The sequence below is a fragment of the Topomyia yanbarensis genome, chromosome 1, assembly GCF_030247195.1.
Source record: "Topomyia yanbarensis strain Yona2022 chromosome 1, ASM3024719v1, whole genome shotgun sequence".
In the NCBI taxonomy this organism is placed as follows: Eukaryota; Metazoa; Arthropoda; class Insecta; order Diptera; family Culicidae; genus Topomyia; species Topomyia yanbarensis.
Window position 1 is genome coordinate 31,549,148 of NC_080670.1, and position 20,710 is coordinate 31,569,857.

Below are 20,710 nucleotides of genomic sequence, written 5' to 3' on the forward strand. Positions count from 1 at the left end.
CCGACTGACAAATGTCAAAAACTCTCCAAAGGAGATGTTGGCAGTGTAAATGCATCTGTTCACATCTCTAAATATTGTCAGATTGATTGTCAAAGTAAATTTGACACGAGATTTTGACGTTCAGATGCTTTTTAGTTGGACAATGGCCCAACTAGCGGAGGTCCAACTAAAAAGCAGTCCAGTTAAAAAGTGTCCAACCAGCGAATCACGACTGTATTTCATGCATTTTCCGTTGTGACAATCACTCTGACAATATTTAGAGTTTTTGACAGTTTTCAGACGGATCAGTTATAGCGAATCAAATTCGTTAGTTGGACACCTAAACAAGACAAGACAACTAGTAATACGATATTATGGAGCTAATTTGACGTCTTCGAATTTGAAATTTATATTTACATTCGTCTATTAGGTAACCCCTAGACAATTTTCGAGTTGGCTTCACGCCCTAATCACATGTTTGCCGAGAACTGATTTCACGGGCACTTTCTTGTACCTAGTACCTTTGAAAGAAGTACTCTTGATTAAACAAAAACTGCATTTTTAATAAACACTATCGGCAACATATCACCATCTCGTTCTGCTTCATTCAAGAATAGATTGTCAGCTTTCGTTTATTTTAGAAGAAAGTTGCATCGCGAAACACGATAATACAAGAATAATTTAAGAACCATCTCTATAGCAGGTTGATAGATAAAGCTTGTTGCGGACACAGTGAGAGTTGATACAGGTTGATATACCAAGCTACGCTAGACGCACTCACATCCACATAATAATTTAAAGAACGTCTGTCTGTCGCGCAAGTGAAGAAATCGAAACATTGTTTGCTGGGCTTTATCGAAAGGTAAATTGAAACAATCTATATAAAACTGTTGCTAAAATGTTTCAAATTTCAGAAATAATGGAACTGGACTATGATAAAATCTATTTGAATAAGTTGCCCATCACGGCGGCCACAGGCGACAGTGCCTGGAATCATTATGCACTAGTAGAAAGCACTTGGGACGACAGAAAAATTCTCTTAAAAATCATTGTTTTCAGTCCAATTTACAATACTCCGTTGAGTTTCTTGAGTGAAATTAACCACGAAGTACTGCAGCAGACGGCGATCCGACTGGAAAAAAGCTTGGAAGAGTTTCTTGCCGAAACAAAAACGGCACTATGTACGGATGGAGGCGCTTCTGGGTTCAGCTACTCTGTAGAGGATAACAATTTCGTCTGGAGAAAAATTGGTGGTCCACTAACGGTAACCTATGGGTCGGTGATTCTACTACGTTCACCCTGTCTGTTGTCGGATGTTCTCCAAAATTCCATTAACGTCCAGAGCCACCTTCGAGGTGTGATTGAATTGAGAAACCGAATTCTGTTGGAATTGAAGGAAGAGCATGAGGAGTTGCTTGAGTTCCAACGTCAGCAGGAGGACGACAACCGTTTGTACGAAATCGAATTAATAACGAAATGTATCAGCATCCTAAATGAGAAGAAAGAGGTGATAAACCATATGAAAAAACAGCTAGCCGACGATGAAGACGAAGAAATTGGAGTCGAACGGCAATCACAGCACCAGCGGCCGGACGAGATCGGTGATGATTGTTTGGAGACTCGTCCGGGAGCCGGCGTGGGTACTGCAGCCGCCACGGCATCCCACGATGCAGAATCCGTCGGCCGGAAGAGCTCTTCGATAATCGATTTCAGCGACTCGGATGCTTTCGATAGTCCGCTGCACGAGCAGGAGGAGCTAGAACATAATCTTCCCAAACGAACGAAATTCCAGCTGGTAGCTCCGAGAAGCTCAACTTCTACGTCCGCTTCGTCGTCGACGGTCACAGCTAGGAATGCGGAGCCTGTCGGCGATGGGGTTGACATTTACAGCAAGGATACGGAAGAACTGCTGCAGAATATGTAAGGCGTGGTAGATGATTGTCGAAGTTTTAACCTAAATGTATCTACAGATCGTACAAGTTTTTGCTGAAACGATTTTTTATGTGCAATTTGACGTACTATAATTTTAATTTGTGGTATTTTACTCGTAAATGGATAAACATTAAATTATTATGCGGAACGTGGCAAATCTAGCCGATTATTTATACTTCTGAAATAGATTTAATTATTAGGAGATTAGGACTCGTTAAAATTTCTATTTTTATGCGTGTAGTGTTTGTAGGGAAAGAGTCACTTTCACTAGCCATCAATCATTCATGTGTCATACTATCATCCAACAATGTGAAACGAAAAAACTAAATATAACGCGACTTTTTGAAAACGACATAGGAGTCTCAATTTTACTTGAAAGAAATATTGATCAGTTCCGAACATCTACTGTGGATGAGTCGTATTTCGAGTTCAACTATAGATGACTTTGGCAGATTCTCGCTGGAATCGCTACCCGCGATGGATCCCAAAAATCCTCGAAATAAATTTGGCAAACGGAACCCTTTTTCTGCATGCTTCGTTAGGCCTTATCAGCGAGATGTAGACAATTATACCTTGTTGTATATGCAAGGCTGGTGCTTACATCAATATTTGGTTTATTGTCAATATTTCTGATCGTGTAGGGTTTACTTATGTTAAGGTTGCACAGAGAATGCGCAAAATTCGCAAACGAAAAAAGCAGTTTTTTTCCACACCGTATGTCAGATCTTCATAAAAATCAATCAGCAGTACTGTAACAACATTCTACACACGCTGATTGATTTTTATGAAGATCTGACATACGGTGTGGAAAAAAACTGCTTTTTTCGTTTGCGAATTTTGCGCATTCTCCGTGCAACCTTAAGCGAACCCTACACCATCAGATATATTCACAATAAGCCAATTATTGATCAATATACTGAAGAAGCGGGGGTATTTTGAAAAAAATTATTCTGTAAAATTCATATGGGAGAGCTGATGAACCAACGATTCCCGAACCACGTCCGGATCTACACTGACGCCTCTACGCTGCAAGAAAAAGTTGGAGTGGGGGTCTGCAGAATAGGCGCGGGTCTGGCCTACTGTCTCCCCATAAGCTGCTGCATTTTCTCGGCAGAAGCTGCTGCCATCAGTCTCGCGATTGCAAGGAGACCACGGGGAATACCGACTATCATTCTGAGATTCTATGTCGGTCATATCCGCCCTGGAAACGGGAACGTCACGCTACCCTTGCATACAGGTTATAGATGCCACCTGCGATCCGTTGACTACGGTCCTATTCACAATCACGTCACTTAGTGACTAGAAGAAAATTTCCTTCTAGTCACTAGGTGACATGACTGTGAGAATAGGGCCCTACGATATACTGGGTACCCGGTCACTGCGGGAATGAGGAAACCGATTCATTGGCAGGAGAGAGGCGCGAAGATTGCTGACCAAATTGGTCTCATCGACGGATATCATTTCCCGCTTCAAAGCAGAAAACATGGCTCTCTTTATTAGCCGCTGGAGGAGCTAACACGGCCACAACCAAAAAATCAAAAGAACCGGAACGATGGACCGACCAGTCTCGAACAGAGAGCCCTCTCTCGCCTACGAGTTGGACACACCAAAATAATTCACGCACATACGATCACTCGAACTGCTCCCCCTCCCCCCGTTAACCAAGTATGCCAAACCAGACTCACCGTGGAACATCTTCTGGTAGATTGTTTAGAGTTTTTAAACCTCCGAAACCTTAATCAACTACCGTCGTCAATCCGAGACATCCTGGCCAACGACCCGACAAGTGTGGAGACGATTATTTCATTCTTGAGAGATGCCGATTTGCTCTTTCACTGTTCGCCTCACCCGCCCTTCAGTACTCTAAAATCCAAAGCCCTCCAACGACCCACAACGAACGACCTATCATTCAGCCCTTTGAACATCGCCAATGAAATATACAATGAAATGTATTATTTTATACAACCCAACAAATAACGGAAACTGAACAAGCCGTTGCTACGAAAAAATAAGCCGAATAAGAACTTATAAGAAACTATACAACGAAATTGTTTGTTGGGAATTTATTATTCTCTCCGGCGAATGACCAAGTTGGTTAAAGCCCGTAATAAAGAACCACCCAACCAATTCAAATGGGAGTGTTGTTCTGGAATTTGATTCCATTCTGCCACAACTGTCTTGTTTTGTGGAACAAACCCTGCCTTCCAACATACTCCATACAAAATATTTCATCGGGTTCCGATCTGGTGAATTTGCTGGCCATTCCGTACTAGAAATAAATCCTGGAAAATTTTCCTTAATCCACACTTGAATGCGTTTAGCCTTAAGTGCCGATGCTGAATGCTGTTGGAAAACCCAAGGTGTTGAACCGAGTGAGCCTGGTCGCCAATTCGAGGTAGGTATGTAGGTTGATTTTCACTCCCTCGGGTATAAAAACCAATGGAGCTAGATCATTGTGGGTGATTCCTGCCTCAACCATCACTGAAGCAGAAGTGAAGGTTATTTCATCCGTAAATAGAACATTTTCCAGCATTCCAGTTGTGGCCCTCGTTAACAACGCCTTGACACGTTTTACTCTCCCCAGTTTCTGCTTTGTTGTCAGTTCCTGTACTTTTTGGATCTTGTATGACTTGGTATTGATTTCAATATTCGTCGGGCACTTCGTGCGGGTATTTTAAGATCTTTCACCAATTTATTTGCACTGTGACGAGAATTTCTTTGCAAGCTCTTTTTCAATTTTCGAATACTAGTAGAGGATGTTGCGGTAGCTTGACGTGCACCAACCATACCGTTTCTCGGTGGAGCAGGTCTCATGGTATCTTTTAATGGTGCGTTACACAAAGCACAATTTAAAATGAGCCAACTCTCGAACGATTTCTGCGTTCGATTTTCCTGCTGAGAACAAAGCAATCACTGCGCAACGCTTTCCTTCTCGATCCACTTTCCAGATATGAAATTGTTTTCAACAACAAAAGCAAAACACATGTGAATCTACTAATAATCGAAGTAAACAAAACTACGAGGGGCCGATTGTCTTTTTGTATGACATTGTAATAGCGAACGAAAATTTGTAGCAGTTGAATTGACAGACCCTGTAGAACCACATGTACACTCGGCAAGGTATATTAAAGGCTAGTTTGCAGTTCGGGAAATGGGTCCCGGGATTTGATGTCAAACCAAAAACTCTGCTGCTTCTAAAAAAATACCGACAGTATCAAACTTGCACCGCATCTCAATACTAATTTCCCCGTCGGAAACAATTTATGTTGAATTGTTCCCGGCCGGATTTTTGTGTGGAGTTTTAAAATCCAGCGATGTTTCACGCGGTTGGGTTTACATGAAGGCTGCCATTTTTGTGTAGACTCATTTCCCGCCAAGGGATTTGCAATCCTGAGCTTCATTTAAAATACACAGGGATCCAAATCCCGTGACACGGTTCCCACTGTAAACTAACCTTAACAGAAAATGACACAAAATGGATGATCGCAGTAGACGGTGCTAAATGCGCGCCAAAATATTTTTTTTTACTCAGTATCTTGTTTCATAATTTTGACAACATGTGTCCTCGTGATTGCTCGCGAGGGTGTTTGTCTGGATGGGGGTTAAACGAATGAATCGGTAATAAATATTTCTTTGTTATATAATTCGTTTGTGTTACTATGTGTTAATCGCCGCAAGTTTCTACTGTATCGATTTTGTTGATTATTTTCGGCAAATTTGAGACTAAGAAAAACGAAAGCAATGAAATTGAAAGCCGGATAGGTATTCTAGAGCGAATCAGTTATAAACTTAGAACGGAAAACTAGGACTAGGCAGGCTCATATGGACATGATCGAAAGGAAATGTGAAAAATTATTTGCCTTCTCTAAGTAGGAGTTGAGCGTTGCACCCAAGTCTACCGCATGGTCTATGGTAGAACATAACTCATCATCATGTTTTACCGCCGACGCCGGCAAAAAATTCTTCATAAATCCTCGCCTAGAACGACCATGCGATCATTCTTCTCCATTTCTGCTAGCATCAAGCCGTGACGTATGCATTCAATCGACACCAAGCTATCGGTGCCGCATTCTTCACATTTCCTTTCGATCATGTCCATATGAGCCTACCTAGCCCTAGTTTTCCGTTCTAAGTTTATAACTGATTCGCTCTAGAATACCTATGCGTCGTTCAATTTCATTGCTTTCGTTTCTCTTAGTCTCAAATTTGCCGAAAATAACCAACAAAATCGATATAATATTTCGTTTGTTTGATACAGATACGGTTCAATGTGGTAGCTTAACGGAGCCGTGCTGCCTATATCCTATTGGTCTGCCTGTTGAACGATATCAGTATGCACTGCATTGCGTAGGTGATGATACTGAAGATAGGTAACATCTGTAAGACTAAGCTCCATTTTTACCTTCAGAAGATATTCCACCTCACGAAGACTCGGTTACATGGGACAAAGATTTATGTCGACGACCGTGGTGTTAGGTCGGAGCAGCACTTTTCGGCAATTTGGGGAGACTACCAACGTGGTAGCTGTATTGTAGAAGATCAACGCTAATTCAGCAACGACACAATCTGGTGGTTCCGCAAAACAGAGTAGTACCTAATCATTACGAAAAAGGAAACATTTTTAATTTTTAAAGTTTTTTTATTTACGATTTGTTAGCTGTATTCTCTCCGGGTTCCATTCTATTGGTTGCGTGCCGCTGTTGTTTTCGTTTCAGTTTTGCTTCGTGTCTATAATAGTAGTCCCAAATCAATCCGAAATCGCTTTAATCTTCAATGGTTTCAGCTTGGGTACTCCATTTCAGAACGATCGATTAGTAGAGAGTATAAAATATACGCGATCATAGTGGGATAATATTGAGTGGATGATTTTGTTGTTGACTCTATTGAATTTGTACGGGAAAGTATGCGAAAAGAAAATATTGCTTCTGTGGTTTGGGCAAAAATTGGGGTGAGAAGCCGACTAAAATAAATTTGATTTGTTTCTAACTGAACGAATAGCGCCAGACTACGAATAAATACATCCGATATAAACCTTCTCATCACTTGTTTAAAATAAAATAGTAGACACAAAAGACTCAGCTTATTATTTTATGAATATAAACTATCTGATAAGAGCCTACGGAAATTTGCTTCTCGTTCTACTGCCCTTGTATGGGGTATGTATCGTTTTTTTAGTACATTTCTATGTCTCATAACCGTTAGTGTGGGATTACCATCAATTGTATTAAAAAATGGTGAACGGGACAAACTAAGTCGCTATTACTAGTGGAATTTCACGATTTTTACGTTATTTTTAAACTGTCAAAAAAATCAGCCACCATTCACAGGAAACAATTATAATAACCGAGAAGAATGCGGTTTGGATTCAATCTGAGAGAGGACGCAGTATCAGTTGGATTAATCTATCACTTTCTCCGATCGATAGGGTCGTTCTTCTCTATTCACTGTAGATTTCTTTTCTCGGAAAAGAACGTTCTTATTTCCGACCGGCAAAACAACTGCTTTGCTAATTTATTCAAAATTTGCCCTTTTCTGTTTGTGTATAAGCGGCCTACCTACCATTCATCAATACAAATGTTGGCCTGACGCTTGCTAATCCAATCCACAGCTGGTTTTCCCTTGGTTGGTTCGCTCTAGTAAAAGTATTTCCTCTAATGAATAATATTGTTTTTCCTTATGCTAGCGTTTATTCATCAACTATCGCTACCTTCTCCTTGCTTCGACTTTTGCCATCTTCAACTGCGCGCGTATGTTTTCCTTGTTTCACTGTCCCTATTTCCTAGATAAATAGAGCCAGGCTGACGGCGACCTAAACTGGTTATCATTTCTGCTGTGTTGTAGCGTCTGCATATAGATTACCTTCCGCTTTGAATGTGAGAATGCGTGGTTGAAAAACGGATTTGCTTACCTGCTGCAATACTCGGTTGTATTTTATTGAAAAATATGGTAGTAGAATAGTGCACAAACATTGTAGTTTGAAGTAATAGAAGAAGAAACACGAAAGCCCGCCTGGATTCATGCTGCTATCTTGTTTGTTTTTACTTGTTTGGAGGGGGAATTGTACACTAGAAACAGAACGTACGAACGAATGAAATGTAGTAGCAACCAACCGTTCAGCAGCAGCCGCCCGACTTTGCCTCGACATTGCGACCCTTGTCAATCTTGACGGCACTCGGCGCCTCCGCTGCACTCGATGGTGGCCCGACACGATTCTTGATTTCCGCTGCCATCGTCATGAAAGCCTGTTCCACATTGGTCGCATTTTTGGCGGACGTCTCCAGGAATGGAATGCCAAGCTGATTTGCGTAATCCTGTTGCAAAAAAAAAAAATAATTCTGTAGTCTACAAATTTCGAATGAATCTTTAAAGGCATCCATACCATAGCCGTAGTCGTATCGACCACCTTCTTAGTCTGTAGATCGCACTTGTTGCCGACCAGTAGCTTGTTGACGTTCTCGCAGGCGTAGCGTTCGATTTCCTCCAGCCACTGTTTCACGTTGTTGAACGATTCCTGATCGGTGCAGTCGTACACCACGATAATACCATGTGCACCCCGGTAGTACGAAGACGTTATCGTACGGAAGCGCTCCTGGCCGGCAGTGTCCCACTGTTAATAGGGAGAAGGAATTCGATTTATACGTTTTAAAATTCAGGACATCTAATTCAAATAAATTCACTTACAATTTGCAGTTTGATTGTTTTTCCATCCAAGTCAATTGTTCTAATTTTCTGTGTTGGAGAAATAATGTTACTACCTTGTAAAAATGATTTGGTCAAAAATACTCACAAAGTCGACTCCGATTGTGCTGATATAACTCTCCGTGTACGTATCGTCCTGCAGATTAATATTTCCGAGAGCAACACGAAACGAATCATCACCATTGTTACGCGAAGGGGAGAGTCGTTATAAAACGCATGGCGATTCAAAAGCAAAACAAACAAAAAAACGAGAAAGAACCAATTAGTGATCTATTGTTAATGGGAGATTTTTTTTTCAAACTTATTCTTACAGCAAATCTCAGCAGCAGACAAGACTTTCCGACACCCGAGTCGCCGATCAGCAGCAGTTTGAAAAGGTAATCGCTGAAATAATTAGAAGATTACAGATTATTTAACGGGTTGGTTATCTTAAAAACATGTTTAAAAGTGAAAAGACCTTCTGCCAATCGCTTACAACACACTATCACAGACAAGACAGCTGATAAGATTGATGACTGGGAGACGAAACTAAATCCGCTGGAACAACTTTTTTTCTCGAGAGGAAATAGGGTTTCTGACCTTGTAACTGCTTTGCTGCTGCTAGCGTATTTATATTTTTCTCAAACAAGTACCAGATGCATTTCAAGACTCAGAGTTATGGGGTCAAAAATACACTCGATCTGGTCAATGTCTTCTTCTTCACTTCTGTTTACGATTCAAAAACGAAAATGGCACAACCATTTATTTTGCATTTTTAGTCTAATAGTCCACCCTTCGGAACGAACGGCCAGTATTGATGATCGATGTCCCTCGACAATACTCGATTGCGTGGTGCACGTAGTAGTTCTAACGCTGTTTTAAGCCGACGATAGCACACCAGTTCCGCAGGTGATCTTTCATCGGGCGTATTTGAGTTTGGAGTGGCTCTATAGGTAAGCATGAACGTATCCAATGCCATGTTGATAGAACCTTCTAGTATAGTATCAGGACTAAACCTCGAAACCACGTTACCACATCGACGGCGCACTATAGGCCAGTCTAGCTTGAGTAAAAAAGGAATCAAACGGAATAACCAGAATATAATCCGTCCTCAATAGCTTTTCCAACCAATACCTGTTTGTTGAAAAATACCTTGTTTCATTACAACAACGACTTGACGAATGAATATTCCTATTTAAAGTCACGTAAATAAAACTAAAAAAAAAAAATTGCTACAGCGTGGCGACAGGGATTAGTCGGTGCCGCTTTCGCGCAAATTGTCCGATTTCGTCGCATTTTGTCAAATAATCGTAACGCACCGAAATTAAGGTTAGGTGACAATGTCGGATGCACCGGCTTCGGAAGCCGCTCAAGCGGCACTGAAGCAGCAGAACACCGACCACTGCTACTGCTACGGCAGTTAGTAACGAAGCTCACATCGCAAGTGTCAGCCATACAGGGGATGTCGAGAAATGAGACCGCGTTAAACTCGCTCGCCAGTAGCACCAATAAGTCCGTCTACGATCCGGAACGAAGATGCGACTTCGACACCTGATACTCAAGGTGCGGTGTTCAACGAAGATGCGGGGAAATTGAACGACGCAGCGAAATTCCGGTTCCTCATGAGAAAGCTAAACCTAGCGGCACACGAACGATTCCCGAGCTTCATCCTCCCGAAAAAATCGAAGGATTTTACGTTCGAACAAAGCGTCGAGAAGCTCAAAGTCATCTTCGGGTTACCAGTGGCTATCTTCCAACGAAGATACCAATGTCTATAAACCGTTAAGGATGAGGCGGTCGATTTCATTTCGTACTCTTGCAAGGTATGTCGGGCATGGGTGGATTTTAAGATTGGAGTGCTTTTCAAAGCGCAATTTTAATCGCTTATTTTGGCGTACGGACTGAGATCGTCAAGGGTTTCTGACACCAAGTTAAACGAAACCGCGGTCAAAGAGTGCAAGAATCTGGTCAATTATACTCAAAAAATAAATCACTTTAAATTCATGTGAATGATCACGTAAATGAATATTTTTGAATTCCAACATACATCATGTGATTCCTATAATCACCATATGGTAACCTTGTAGGCTTTATGTGATTGACATATAATCTTCAAGTGATGCGAATATTATAGTCGAAGCGCAGTTTACGTGCATTTCCTATGTGAAAAAATGAAATGACAATGTGATTAAGAATTTGTTGAATGCAGCACATAAACGTTTGCAAGTACTCCACTGTAAGTATAGCTTACTTGTTATATAATTACATGTCGTTCAAAATGTAATCAGTATCTTTTTGTATAAATTTCAGAGATATTACTCAAAGCGTATTTCGTCAACTGGTTTATTGGGTGTTTTCAAATATACTCGATATTTCGTTGCTGGTGGAGGGAGCAACTTTAAAAGGCTCAAGTGGGGATAAACAACCAAAGCAATGATTACTACTGCCAGAAACGTTTGATCTTGGATATAAAATTCTCGGCATCGGTTCCATACGGTATCGTCAGTTCCGTTAATTGTGAGTATTATAGTGGCCGAGCGAGAACTCGAATGCTCGGGAGGAATGATACAGCCGATAAACATTCGTCAACCAAACAGAAGTGCGAGCAAGGAATGCCTCTTTACAATACGTGGAATATTCCTACCAATGGGGTAAGTTTTCTAGATACTCCTTGCTATATTTTATAGCAACAATATTTATGTTTCTAGCTGAATAATCTGTTCCAATAACTCTTGACCATAAACTGTCAGGGCAAACATAAAATCGATTAGACCCAGCGCGTGCCTATTCCCCAAGAGGTAAATAGATCACAACAATTTGCTGAGGAAGAGAGGATATATTGCTTATCTAGCACCTGAACATACTACGATTCCCCGCTACCCTCAACACGGTTCAGGAGGTAGTCACCATCGGCATGATCAATTTCTTTGTCAGAATCTTTGTAATTTTGTCTACTCCAAATACAACAGGGGCATCAGCCAGTGTCACTTGCAACACAAACCGCCTTAATCCTGCAACTTTTGTATCGTGACTGCCGTGATTATGAAGTCGTTCACTCAAGCACTTGTGTAGCAACACAAGTCTGGTTATCAATATCAAAGGACTAGCTAGCAAACAATAATGCTGTTTATCGACAAATATGATATATTTTTTATATATTAACTGTTTTAGTCATGAATTCGAGCTTGCGTAACCACCCCATGCAAAAATAATAATTATAATATTTTAAGCTGAAATTTGAAATGATAAGACAAACAAAACAAACTTTATATCGTATTAGCAAATGTATATTGTTATCTATTAAGAATGTCCGTTGTTTTTCTGCTGTACTATAGGCTTAAAATATATGTATTGGTCACGTTACCACAATTCATGTAAAAGATAAAAACAGCTACGATAAGTTACATATCAGCTCGACCGATCAGGATAACCCAGTAAGACATACCGGAATTCAGGTTGGCTCTAGTTAGTCTCCGGTTCCAGTGACATAACCGATTCTAACTAGAACCGGTTATGTCACTGGAGCCTGATTGTAACCAGAACCACCCAAAGCTCCGGCTTATTTTCTGGCTGGACTTACTAGAACGCACTATGCATTAAACATCACGTACAAAGAATTAATTCTGGTATTTAGGATTAGTTAGTTATTTTGTTTAAAGATAATAAATAAGATTTCCCTTCATTTATTATATGCTGCTTTCATTACTTACAACGAAAAATAATCGAAAACACCTCCATTGAAATAATAAACTAAATATTAATAATCTTCATAAAATGAACATGTTGTGTCATGTGATTGCTACGTTTGGCGTCATGTAATTTCTACGTTCCACGTTATCTAATTATTGCATTTGTATTCATGTAATAATCACGTTTCATTTCATGTTATTATTATGTTCGGCTTCATGTGAATTCTACGTGATTTTTTATTGCAAATTATGCAAAAATCATTTAACTTTTACATGATGAATCAGATATTGAAACTGGCTCTAATATACCGGGCAACCCTATAGAGTTTACGTGAAAAGTGCAGTGGATGAGAATCACATATGAATTCACGTAGAAGTAACATGATTTATTTTTTGAGTGATATTAAAAAGGTACAAAACTCTAGACCTTTTATTCAAAACGACATATCTACAATAAGTGACTCTCTTTGTCTACTTTCTCTTCTGTTAATAATTCGGTCGCTTTAACATTTATCCCTCAACTCTTTGCATAATTTGCTAGTCAAAACCACCATCTTTCGATCTGTACTGTAAAATAAGTGAAAAGAGCTATAGTGACGCCGTAAAAATCGAAAGAGAAAATAAACAAAGAGAATCACTCATTGTAGATGTCTTTTAAAAAAACGCTCAAGAACTCTTGTCGAGACTCCTCGAGCTCCAGCAGTGGTGCAGGTAGTTAGGCAGAACATATTCAAGCAGAAACTTCACCCAAAACGGAACCGGCCCTAGCAGCGACCATGCTGGTTGCGTGAATCTATGCACTTTTCGAAGAATTGCCAGTGCAAAGATCATCAGTGCCGTGACTGCAACAAAAAGGGCCATAAGGAAGTACACTTCGCCGGTTTTTCAAAAAAGGCAACTGCCAATAAAAAGTTTGATGCTGCGAGCACGGGCGTGAAAGTCGTGTCGGTCAGGAATGTCTGACGGAGGAGGAAGTTTGCTGAGAGCCAAATCAATCGAGTCCCGATCCAGCTGCAGATTGGTTCAGCGTCGGACATTACAATAATTTCCGAACAGTTTTGAAGGCATATCGAACAGCCACTACAATCCAAACCATCATGCAGCGCCAGATCTGGCTCGGGACAGGGACCTCGCATTTGCATTTGGAGCATCGACGTGGAGATCGGCAACATCACAAGAAGAGCCCTGTGTCGTATCGTGGTGGACTAACCTTAATCTGGATATTTTAGGAGGAGCTTGGAATGAGTTATTTGGGCTGTGAGATGTCCCCTCTAGTTCAATCTGTCGCTAAATCACCGTGATATGGGCCATTACACTAAGACAAGAGTTCAGCGCACACTCAAAGGGGACCCAAAAGCAGAGTTCCGCCCAGTAGCCTACAGCCTATTGATAGTTCCGATTGGGAAGCACCAATCGCGGTAGTGCGGAAACGGGACTGAATAACATCTTGGAGCCCAACCAGTACCCACTCCCTCTACCTGAGCACATCTTTGCGAAGATGGCAGACTGCAAGTTATACTGCCACATCGGCCTGTCAGATGCTTACCTTCAGGTCTAAGTTGATCCACGGGACCAGCACCTGCTCACCATGAACCAACCATCCAACAGTTTGTAGACACAGTGACCAGCGATCTTAGTCGGCCTGGCTACCTGGATTATATCCACACAGGAAGAACACGACCGCAACGTGCATCAAACTCTACGTCGACTCAAGAAGCTTTTTTCTGGGTGGAAATGGAATCAAAACCGATCAGGACAAAGCTTTAGCGGTGGAAACCATGCTGCCGCCTTGAGAAAATCTCATATTTGGAAGCCGTCAACTACTATTAAAAGGACAATCCAGAAATGCGTAAATTTGCTTTTCCGGGATCTAGACCTTGGTGTTTAGAGTTCTTAGGTGATTCATCTTTGGCAGTAACTAGGTGAGAAGTGAGGGTAAACGTCCGAGGGAAGCCTTTTTGATAATCGTATCACCTGAGAATAAAAACTCCTTTCCCTCGATAATGACGTCGTTTCACGGTTGTCCCCTCCCCCACATCTAAAGCAGACTTCCCAGGTAACAAACAAGCATTAGTGTATGCAGTAAAGTAGCGTAAAATTTGCATTCCGGATGCTTCTTGCAGTATGCTGGCATTCGTTATGTATAACTGTTGTTAATCAGCATTTGAAAAACTGTTTAAAAACTTCTTGCCAGTAAGCAGCATTCTGAATGCACAACAGTAGTAAAAAAGCATTTTCATAGCACAGCAGTAATGTAGCCGTATATTTTGCCAAAAGCGACTTTTAAATAGCATTTCAAACGACTTAAGTGCTTATCAAGTAGCCGTTAAGACGCATTCAGCATGCTTGTTGGTTACCTGGGTTGTATTGTACGAAGATTAGCAAAAGAAAAAATAAACCTGTTGTTAACTATGCACATGCATTTGCTTCACTATTAGAGTTGCTGGTTGTTGGGTTCAAGGCACTGGGCGCAACGGTTGTATCTGCTCAATTTCTTTACTGGCAGCAGGTCTCGTGATACAAAATGCATCAGTTGATTGAAGGCATTATGATTGTTTTAGCAGCGTATGCCGCATGCTGGTTGCTAATGTTGATTATAGTAGGTTCATTTTTTTTAACGGCTTCGGTGCATGACTTTCCGTAATGTGCCGTCTGGTTACAGAAAAATTGGCACGTAGATGTCTGATCAGAGTAGATGCAGAGCGTTATTTGTTTAAAATTAATGTATTTTCGCGTTCGGTTAGCAGTCGAACAGGAAGAGATATGTTTCGTCAGACGCATATTCATGACAAAAACGCTGTCGTGAACGCCAGTGAAAAGGCTTCTCCAAGTATCGCTCGTAACGGGTGTCACTTCTCCGCATTCCGACATGAATCTTTTAATGTGGTCTTATTTGGTGTGCGGTACTAAATCGTCTAAACGTACATCGATTTCATCGTCTTCGTTGTAAACAAGGATCTTGGTTTTAACGTTGTCATGTTCGACTTCGTGTTGCGGGGACAACGAGCTGGATCCAAATTAAATAATTTATTCCTTGATGACCGAAATACAATTAAAAAATTCCTATAATATAGATTTTAGTTATAGAATGTTCAATAATTTCATTTTCTTCTTTATACTTTTAATGATCCAGCTAGGACCCAAATAAACTGGCAACACGGTCTGTTCCGAACAACTGTTTCCTGCACACATAATATTATCGTTAATCTATGTTGAGCTCGAATCTAGAGGATCCTCTTACCTTCCAATAGCACTAGTTTGCGGTAAATTAATTAACCAAACGCGCCTCGTATCTATTTTAACCTAATCAAATAAAAACATAGTAACATAAGCATTCATATTGCTAGCACAATTCTCACCTAGTTTTAAGTTATTGCTCACTAGTTGTAAGTCTAGGTTTAAGCTCTAAATATAATTCCACCCGTAGGTATAAGGATGCGATAAATAGCAAAAAAAATATAGTATTAATTAGTTCACTTTAGTTTAGCTCTTCCACGTAATCAACAAGTTGGATTTAATCAATGATGGTTGTTTTGTTTTTGTATATGCCCTTTCTGTTCTGGCCAATCCCCCGAGCAGACCGGGTGGGGTGTATTTCGATACAGCGGCATCGAGGCGGCACGCAGTAAATTTAACTAACTGAGGTAGATGTAGTTAACGACGGGGCGTAGTCAACAACTTCGTGTTTTTCTGCCCAATGAAGTTTTTTGCGTCGGCTAAACTTCTCAACGTTACTAGCACACGTTTATGGACGTGGTTTAGCTGTATGTATCCTCGAAATGTTTGCTCCATTTTCAGTTTTAGTAACTGTATCACATTTTAATAAAAGTAGATAGAAGTTGTATTTTCTCGTAATATTCTCTGTGGCTCGCTCATTTGACAACACAGCCGGGGGTAACGATACTATGTGTTTGCAGTGGATAAGCATCAAAGTGGTAGCTAGAATTGTTAACTTATTTTACTAATAGCTTTTGTCGATCTATCAAAAAACCAATACTCACTAGTTCGTTAAGAGAAACTATGCAAGGGAGCTCAATTTCGAGACGAAGCTGAATCGGATCGGAAGGGTGTAAATAGTGCTTAATCATGTTTGTTGAGAATTGTGCTGCTTGAAGAAAAGCAACAGACGTTTCTTTGCGTACTCCTGAACATAAATTTCCTGGTTGAAGGTCCCGATTGTGATCTAAATATCGCTTTTCAAGCCACGGGCACAGATGGCCTACCACACGAGATATTTTTTGCGAACTTCGACAGTTTAATGCGTTTGAAATGCTGTTCCAAGTTTCCTCTACCAATCGACTTATAGCTCCCTGGACAGGTAGCTGCTTAAAATCGGCATTCACGTAAGTTTCATCATGGTGTACCACGCAGTCAAACTTCGTCAGCATCTATCATGTAAAGCTTCCGCGATCGTTCTCTGGACGGTTTGTTTTGCTTATCGTCACGAGTTGGAATCACCACCTTCTTGTAAGTTGACAGTCCGGCTCGTCTTTCAGCTCGATACACGGTAAATGGCCTCATGACTCATTTTAATTAGGTTTAGTTAATTGTGATGAGTTATTTAGGACGCAGGACATAGATGAGCTGAAGATTGTTATTGTTTTATAATGACTATACAGGTTTTAACTTTTTAGTCATTCGTCTCTTTTTTTCGGATTGAAAAAATCGCAAACCCTATGGCGGGGTTGGGAATCGATCCGTGATGAGCGGCGTACATGGCAATTTATTTACTAACTACGCTATACCCGCTCTTCACCAATAGTGTTTTTTTTTAAGATTCAGCGCTTCCATGATCTAATATAAACCCAAAAACATGTAGATTGCAAGGGATAGATATTCCGATCAAATCATTATTTGTGCTAATCGTATATACTTAGCACAATATTCTTGTAGCATTTATTAACCTAATAGTTCAAAAATTTAATCATTTCATTATGTTACAAACGGGGTTTCAATTAAACTAATGGATTAGATAAAAATATACCGGGTCTCCTCCATCGAATACTTTGACAGATGCTTGTTTTTGTCGGACTGATGGGAGCAGTGAATAACATTCTGTGCTTAGCTACTGATGACGCCTCTAGGTTGATTTTTTTTTCCTCTGAAAAGCAGCAACGTGTCAAGCGGACCCTACACGAGGCCAGAATAATGTCAATAAAAATATTGACAAAACAGCATCAATACGTACACCCCATTTAAATTCTACAGGATCGATATTTTAAAAATAGCTTCACACGATCAATATATGGATCAATAATTGATTTATTGACAATATTTCTGCTCGTGTGCTCGAATCCGCTTCACAGGTGATAAGAGTCTCCACTATACTAGCAGGATTGTTTTTTTTTGTGAGAAAAAGCTAATATTCTCCTCACAGTTACGACTATTTATAATCAACCAATGCATAGCGGGACTAGAATGTATACTGGTACAAACGTTTGCAGATTAAGGTCTGTTCTACGCACCGTTGCCAGTGTCAACCAGCATGTAAGCAAGCGATTCAATAATTATCAGCAACAGAGATAGAGAACAAAATGTTTTGTCTAATACAGTAAATCACACAAAGCATACGAAGACAAATTTCTGGAGAAAATTTTCAATAGAACCTAAGTCACACTGTAGTCACTATAGATTACGAGATCAAGTAGAATATCAATTATTACTTGATTTGTAAGTATTATTTGAAATGGCATTTTTAGATGTTCATAAACACAAATCTATTCCGTAAACTGTGAGCTTATCAGTTGACAGTTGAAGGAGGCAGTATTGTGTTATTTTAACAACCAAATAGACCTCAAAAGGCTCCCCCTATGAATTTAAAAATTCTCGGGAGAGTATGGTCGTAAAATTGATCTTACCGACGACCTAAATAAACATTCGATAGTGTGTTAGGAAATAGCAAATTGCATTGGTTTTGCTCCTATTAGTATCATTATACCCGGATTCTTAATTTTCATTGTTGTCTCGAACAGTTCAAACACAAACTCATGTTACAAATCTAGAACGAGGCCAACCTCATAATGTTGAGACTGTTCCCGGAAAAAAACCGACAAAGAAAATAGACCAATCCCTGAAACTGCGTTCAAGTTGAAGCGTCGACCAATACGACAGCACATTTGATGCGGATCTCCTGCGGAAACTAGGTGGAGCAATTTTCTCGCATCGCAATTCATGTCGAATACGTCGACACAGCAGATTTCAGAGCACTTACAAACAGAAAGCTGTTTTGCAAACTCAAAAAAAGCAGTCACAGATGTAAAATCATGTACCTATTTACTATTTCTATCAGCTCGGTATCAGATTTGAATGAACCATTCGTGCATGTGATGTAACCATGTTTGCATATTCCATCTGAATAACACACCAAACAGTGGTGTAACTCCTGTTTATCGCAACCGATCGTAGTGAGCCATTTAAATAGTGCCATCCCCGAAAAATAACAACGAAGCATACAAAGAGGGGGGGGGGGTGCTGATGGCATGGCAGCAAAGCAGAACAAGCAAAAACATAAAACAAAAAATCAACACTGACGTTCTACACAGCAAACAATGAATGAGTAACGTCTGATGCGTGCGTGCGTGTTTGTGAATCAATCCACGATCGCTGTTGGACCTGCCACGGCAAATGACTCATTTTATTCGAGCGCACGTACACAAACACATACACAATCAACCAGAATAATGACTGATATTGCTAAACGAAGATGATGAATCCCAGGAGTCGCAGAAAAAAAAGGAACTGCCCGCTGCGATGCGACATTCTGGTGGAATTTTCTTTGTCCGGTTTTGGCACGGCCACGACAAAAACAGCTTATCAGGCAAAATAGACTTGAATCCAAGTTCTAAGAATCAGAGCAGGAAAAATATCATCACCCGATACGCGATGTCACTCGACGAAACACTAGGGGGCGAAGGGTGAGCCGAGAGAATTCAAAATCGATTCTGGAATACGTCGGGGGAGGATTTGCATTTTGAAGAATGCGTCTAATTTAAACGAAATTTTCTGCTGTTTTGTAGTTTAAAACAAGCTTTCTAGTATGATAGACAATTTCAATTCCCGTTGCCTTCCAATTTTCAGCAACAACAGAGTAGAGACGTCGTCATCATTTTCATTACAAAGCAAGATTGGGAGACGCAGCGGGAGAGTAACTGAACGGAGGAGGGAGTGGATGGATGGAAGAAAAATGGATAGTCAGCAGTAGGAAAAAAATCGGCCTCTCGGCTAGCGCAAACTTACTATTCGGGACTCATCGCAGATGCTGACATTTCCTGGTTCACCACTCACAGATCCGGAACTGTTGTGTCCTTCCTATTTCACTGTAGACCAATCAAAAAAGTCGAAACTGTACGATTATTCCACCTTTTTTCACCCCTCTCTCTCGCCTAGCCAGCAGGAAAGCAGTATCAGTGGTTTCTTCTTTTATTCGCGGCGCAACACCAATCGTGTACGGAGATCCGAATGAAACCTTCGAGAGAGATTTTTCTTTACGACTGACGGCTCGCTTTTTTGTGAGGCTCCCTGCCTGGCTCTGACACGACAACGAAGTCCGCTGCCAACTGAACGGAGCTGAAACAAACGTCATCATCATGCGTCAGGCGTCGCGGCTATAAGCGTCACAATGACGTTGCACGCTATACAAAAATTCCTTAAAATCAGTAGAAACTTTACTCAAATGAGGTTTCAGGTGGTTGAGTCATTAAATGAAGAATAAAATTCTTCTTTTATTACATAACCTTCTACGTTTCGATAAATGTAGAGCTAGTTTCTTGCAGGGCTTCAACGTCTTACACGCAACGCAAAATATATCCTGATTTTGTATTTAGACGGGAAAAAATGCATTTAATTTCTTTGATTTTTCAAAATGTCTTACAAGTGATCTACCCCTAAACATAAACCGATAGAGCTCATCTTTCTAAACATTACAATATACAAGTTCAATCCCCCTTTCACAGTGAATTTAGCCACAAGGATTGAGTTCATCGGTTTATGAAATTTGCCCAAATTAAACTGAATCATATTTTCTGTTTTGTTTATGCTGCTATGATTTTTATGCAACCAGCGAATCACGACTGTACTTCAAGTGGAGTTCAATGAGTTGATAGACCGAATATGTTCAATATTCAAAGCCTGTAAACTGAGAAGAAACGAGAGGCAGATAGGAAAATATGATATCGCTGCTAGGGGCAGATCACTTGTGATGCATTTTTAAAAATCAGCGAAATTAAATGCATTTATTTCCATCAAAATAGAAATTCATAATGTATTTTGCGTTGCGTGCTATGTCGTTTGCGTTGCGTGTAAGACGTCAAAACCCTATAGAAAAACTAGCCCTACATTTAACAAAACGTCGAACAAAGTGGATCAGCGTAGGACGTTTGTTAAACCAACTTTTCTGCGAGGCAGTGCAAAGCTGATGCAAAAATGGAAATTAA

At 40.4% G+C, this 20,710-nt stretch overlaps 2 protein-coding genes and 1 long non-coding RNA gene across 4 annotated transcripts; 1 reads left to right on the top strand and 2 right to left on the bottom strand.

Annotated features, from left to right (window-relative positions):
• Positions 1–41: 41 nt before the first annotated feature.
• LOC131677277 (uncharacterized) lies at positions 42–2,257 on the top strand. Its single transcript, XM_058956996.1, has 3 exons — positions 42–409; positions 680–841; positions 894–2,257. The coding sequence occupies exon 3, from the start codon at positions 899–901 to the stop codon at positions 1,901–1,903; it is 1,005 nt and encodes a 334-aa protein (XP_058812979.1). The 5' UTR covers positions 42–409; positions 680–841; positions 894–898; the 3' UTR covers positions 1,904–2,257.
• Positions 2,258–6,529: 4,272 nt separating this feature from the next.
• LOC131677278 (ras-related protein Rab-1A) lies at positions 6,530–19,814 on the bottom strand. Of its 2 annotated transcripts, XR_009303318.1 has the most exons (7): positions 19,515–19,814; positions 8,922–8,994; positions 8,699–8,746; positions 8,593–8,640; positions 8,291–8,518; positions 7,820–8,222; positions 6,530–7,755 (listed from the first exon to the last, which is right to left on the bottom strand). XR_009303318.1 is itself a non-coding variant. In XM_058956997.1 (6 exons), exons 1-6 carry the CDS (start codon positions 19,541–19,543, stop codon positions 8,025–8,027), a joined length of 624 nt encoding a protein of 207 aa, XP_058812980.1. In that variant the 5' UTR covers positions 19,544–19,814; the 3' UTR covers positions 6,530–8,024. The 2 variants fall into 2 exon arrangements, 1 of the variants encoding a protein (XP_058812980.1); XM_058956997.1 differs by having other exon boundaries at positions 6,530–8,222.
• LOC131677279 (uncharacterized) lies at positions 9,016–19,502 on the bottom strand. The gene is made up of 4 exons (XR_009303319.1): positions 15,638–19,502; positions 15,520–15,581; positions 15,398–15,460; positions 9,016–15,341 (listed from the first exon to the last, which is right to left on the bottom strand). It is a non-coding gene; the product is annotated as an uncharacterized LOC131677279 (long non-coding RNA).
• Positions 19,815–20,710: the final 896 nt, after the last annotated feature.

Bases quoted from the DNA above. Each gene is read 5' to 3' on its own strand.
- LOC131677278 (XM_058956997.1), bottom strand. From the start codon at position 19,543: ATGTCAGCATCTGCGATGAGTCCCGAATA. The intron at 8,747-8,921 runs GTAAGAATAAGT...ATTAATCTGCAG, and splicing joins GTCTGCTGCTGAGATTTGCT to GACGATACGTACACGGAGAG. The intron at 8,641-8,698 runs GTGAGTATTTTT...TCTCCAACACAG, and splicing joins GCACAATCGGAGTCGACTTT to AAAATTAGAACAATTGACTT.
- LOC131677277 (XM_058956996.1), top strand. From the start codon at position 899: ATGGAACTGGACTATGATAAAATCTATTTGAATAAGTTGCCCATCACG.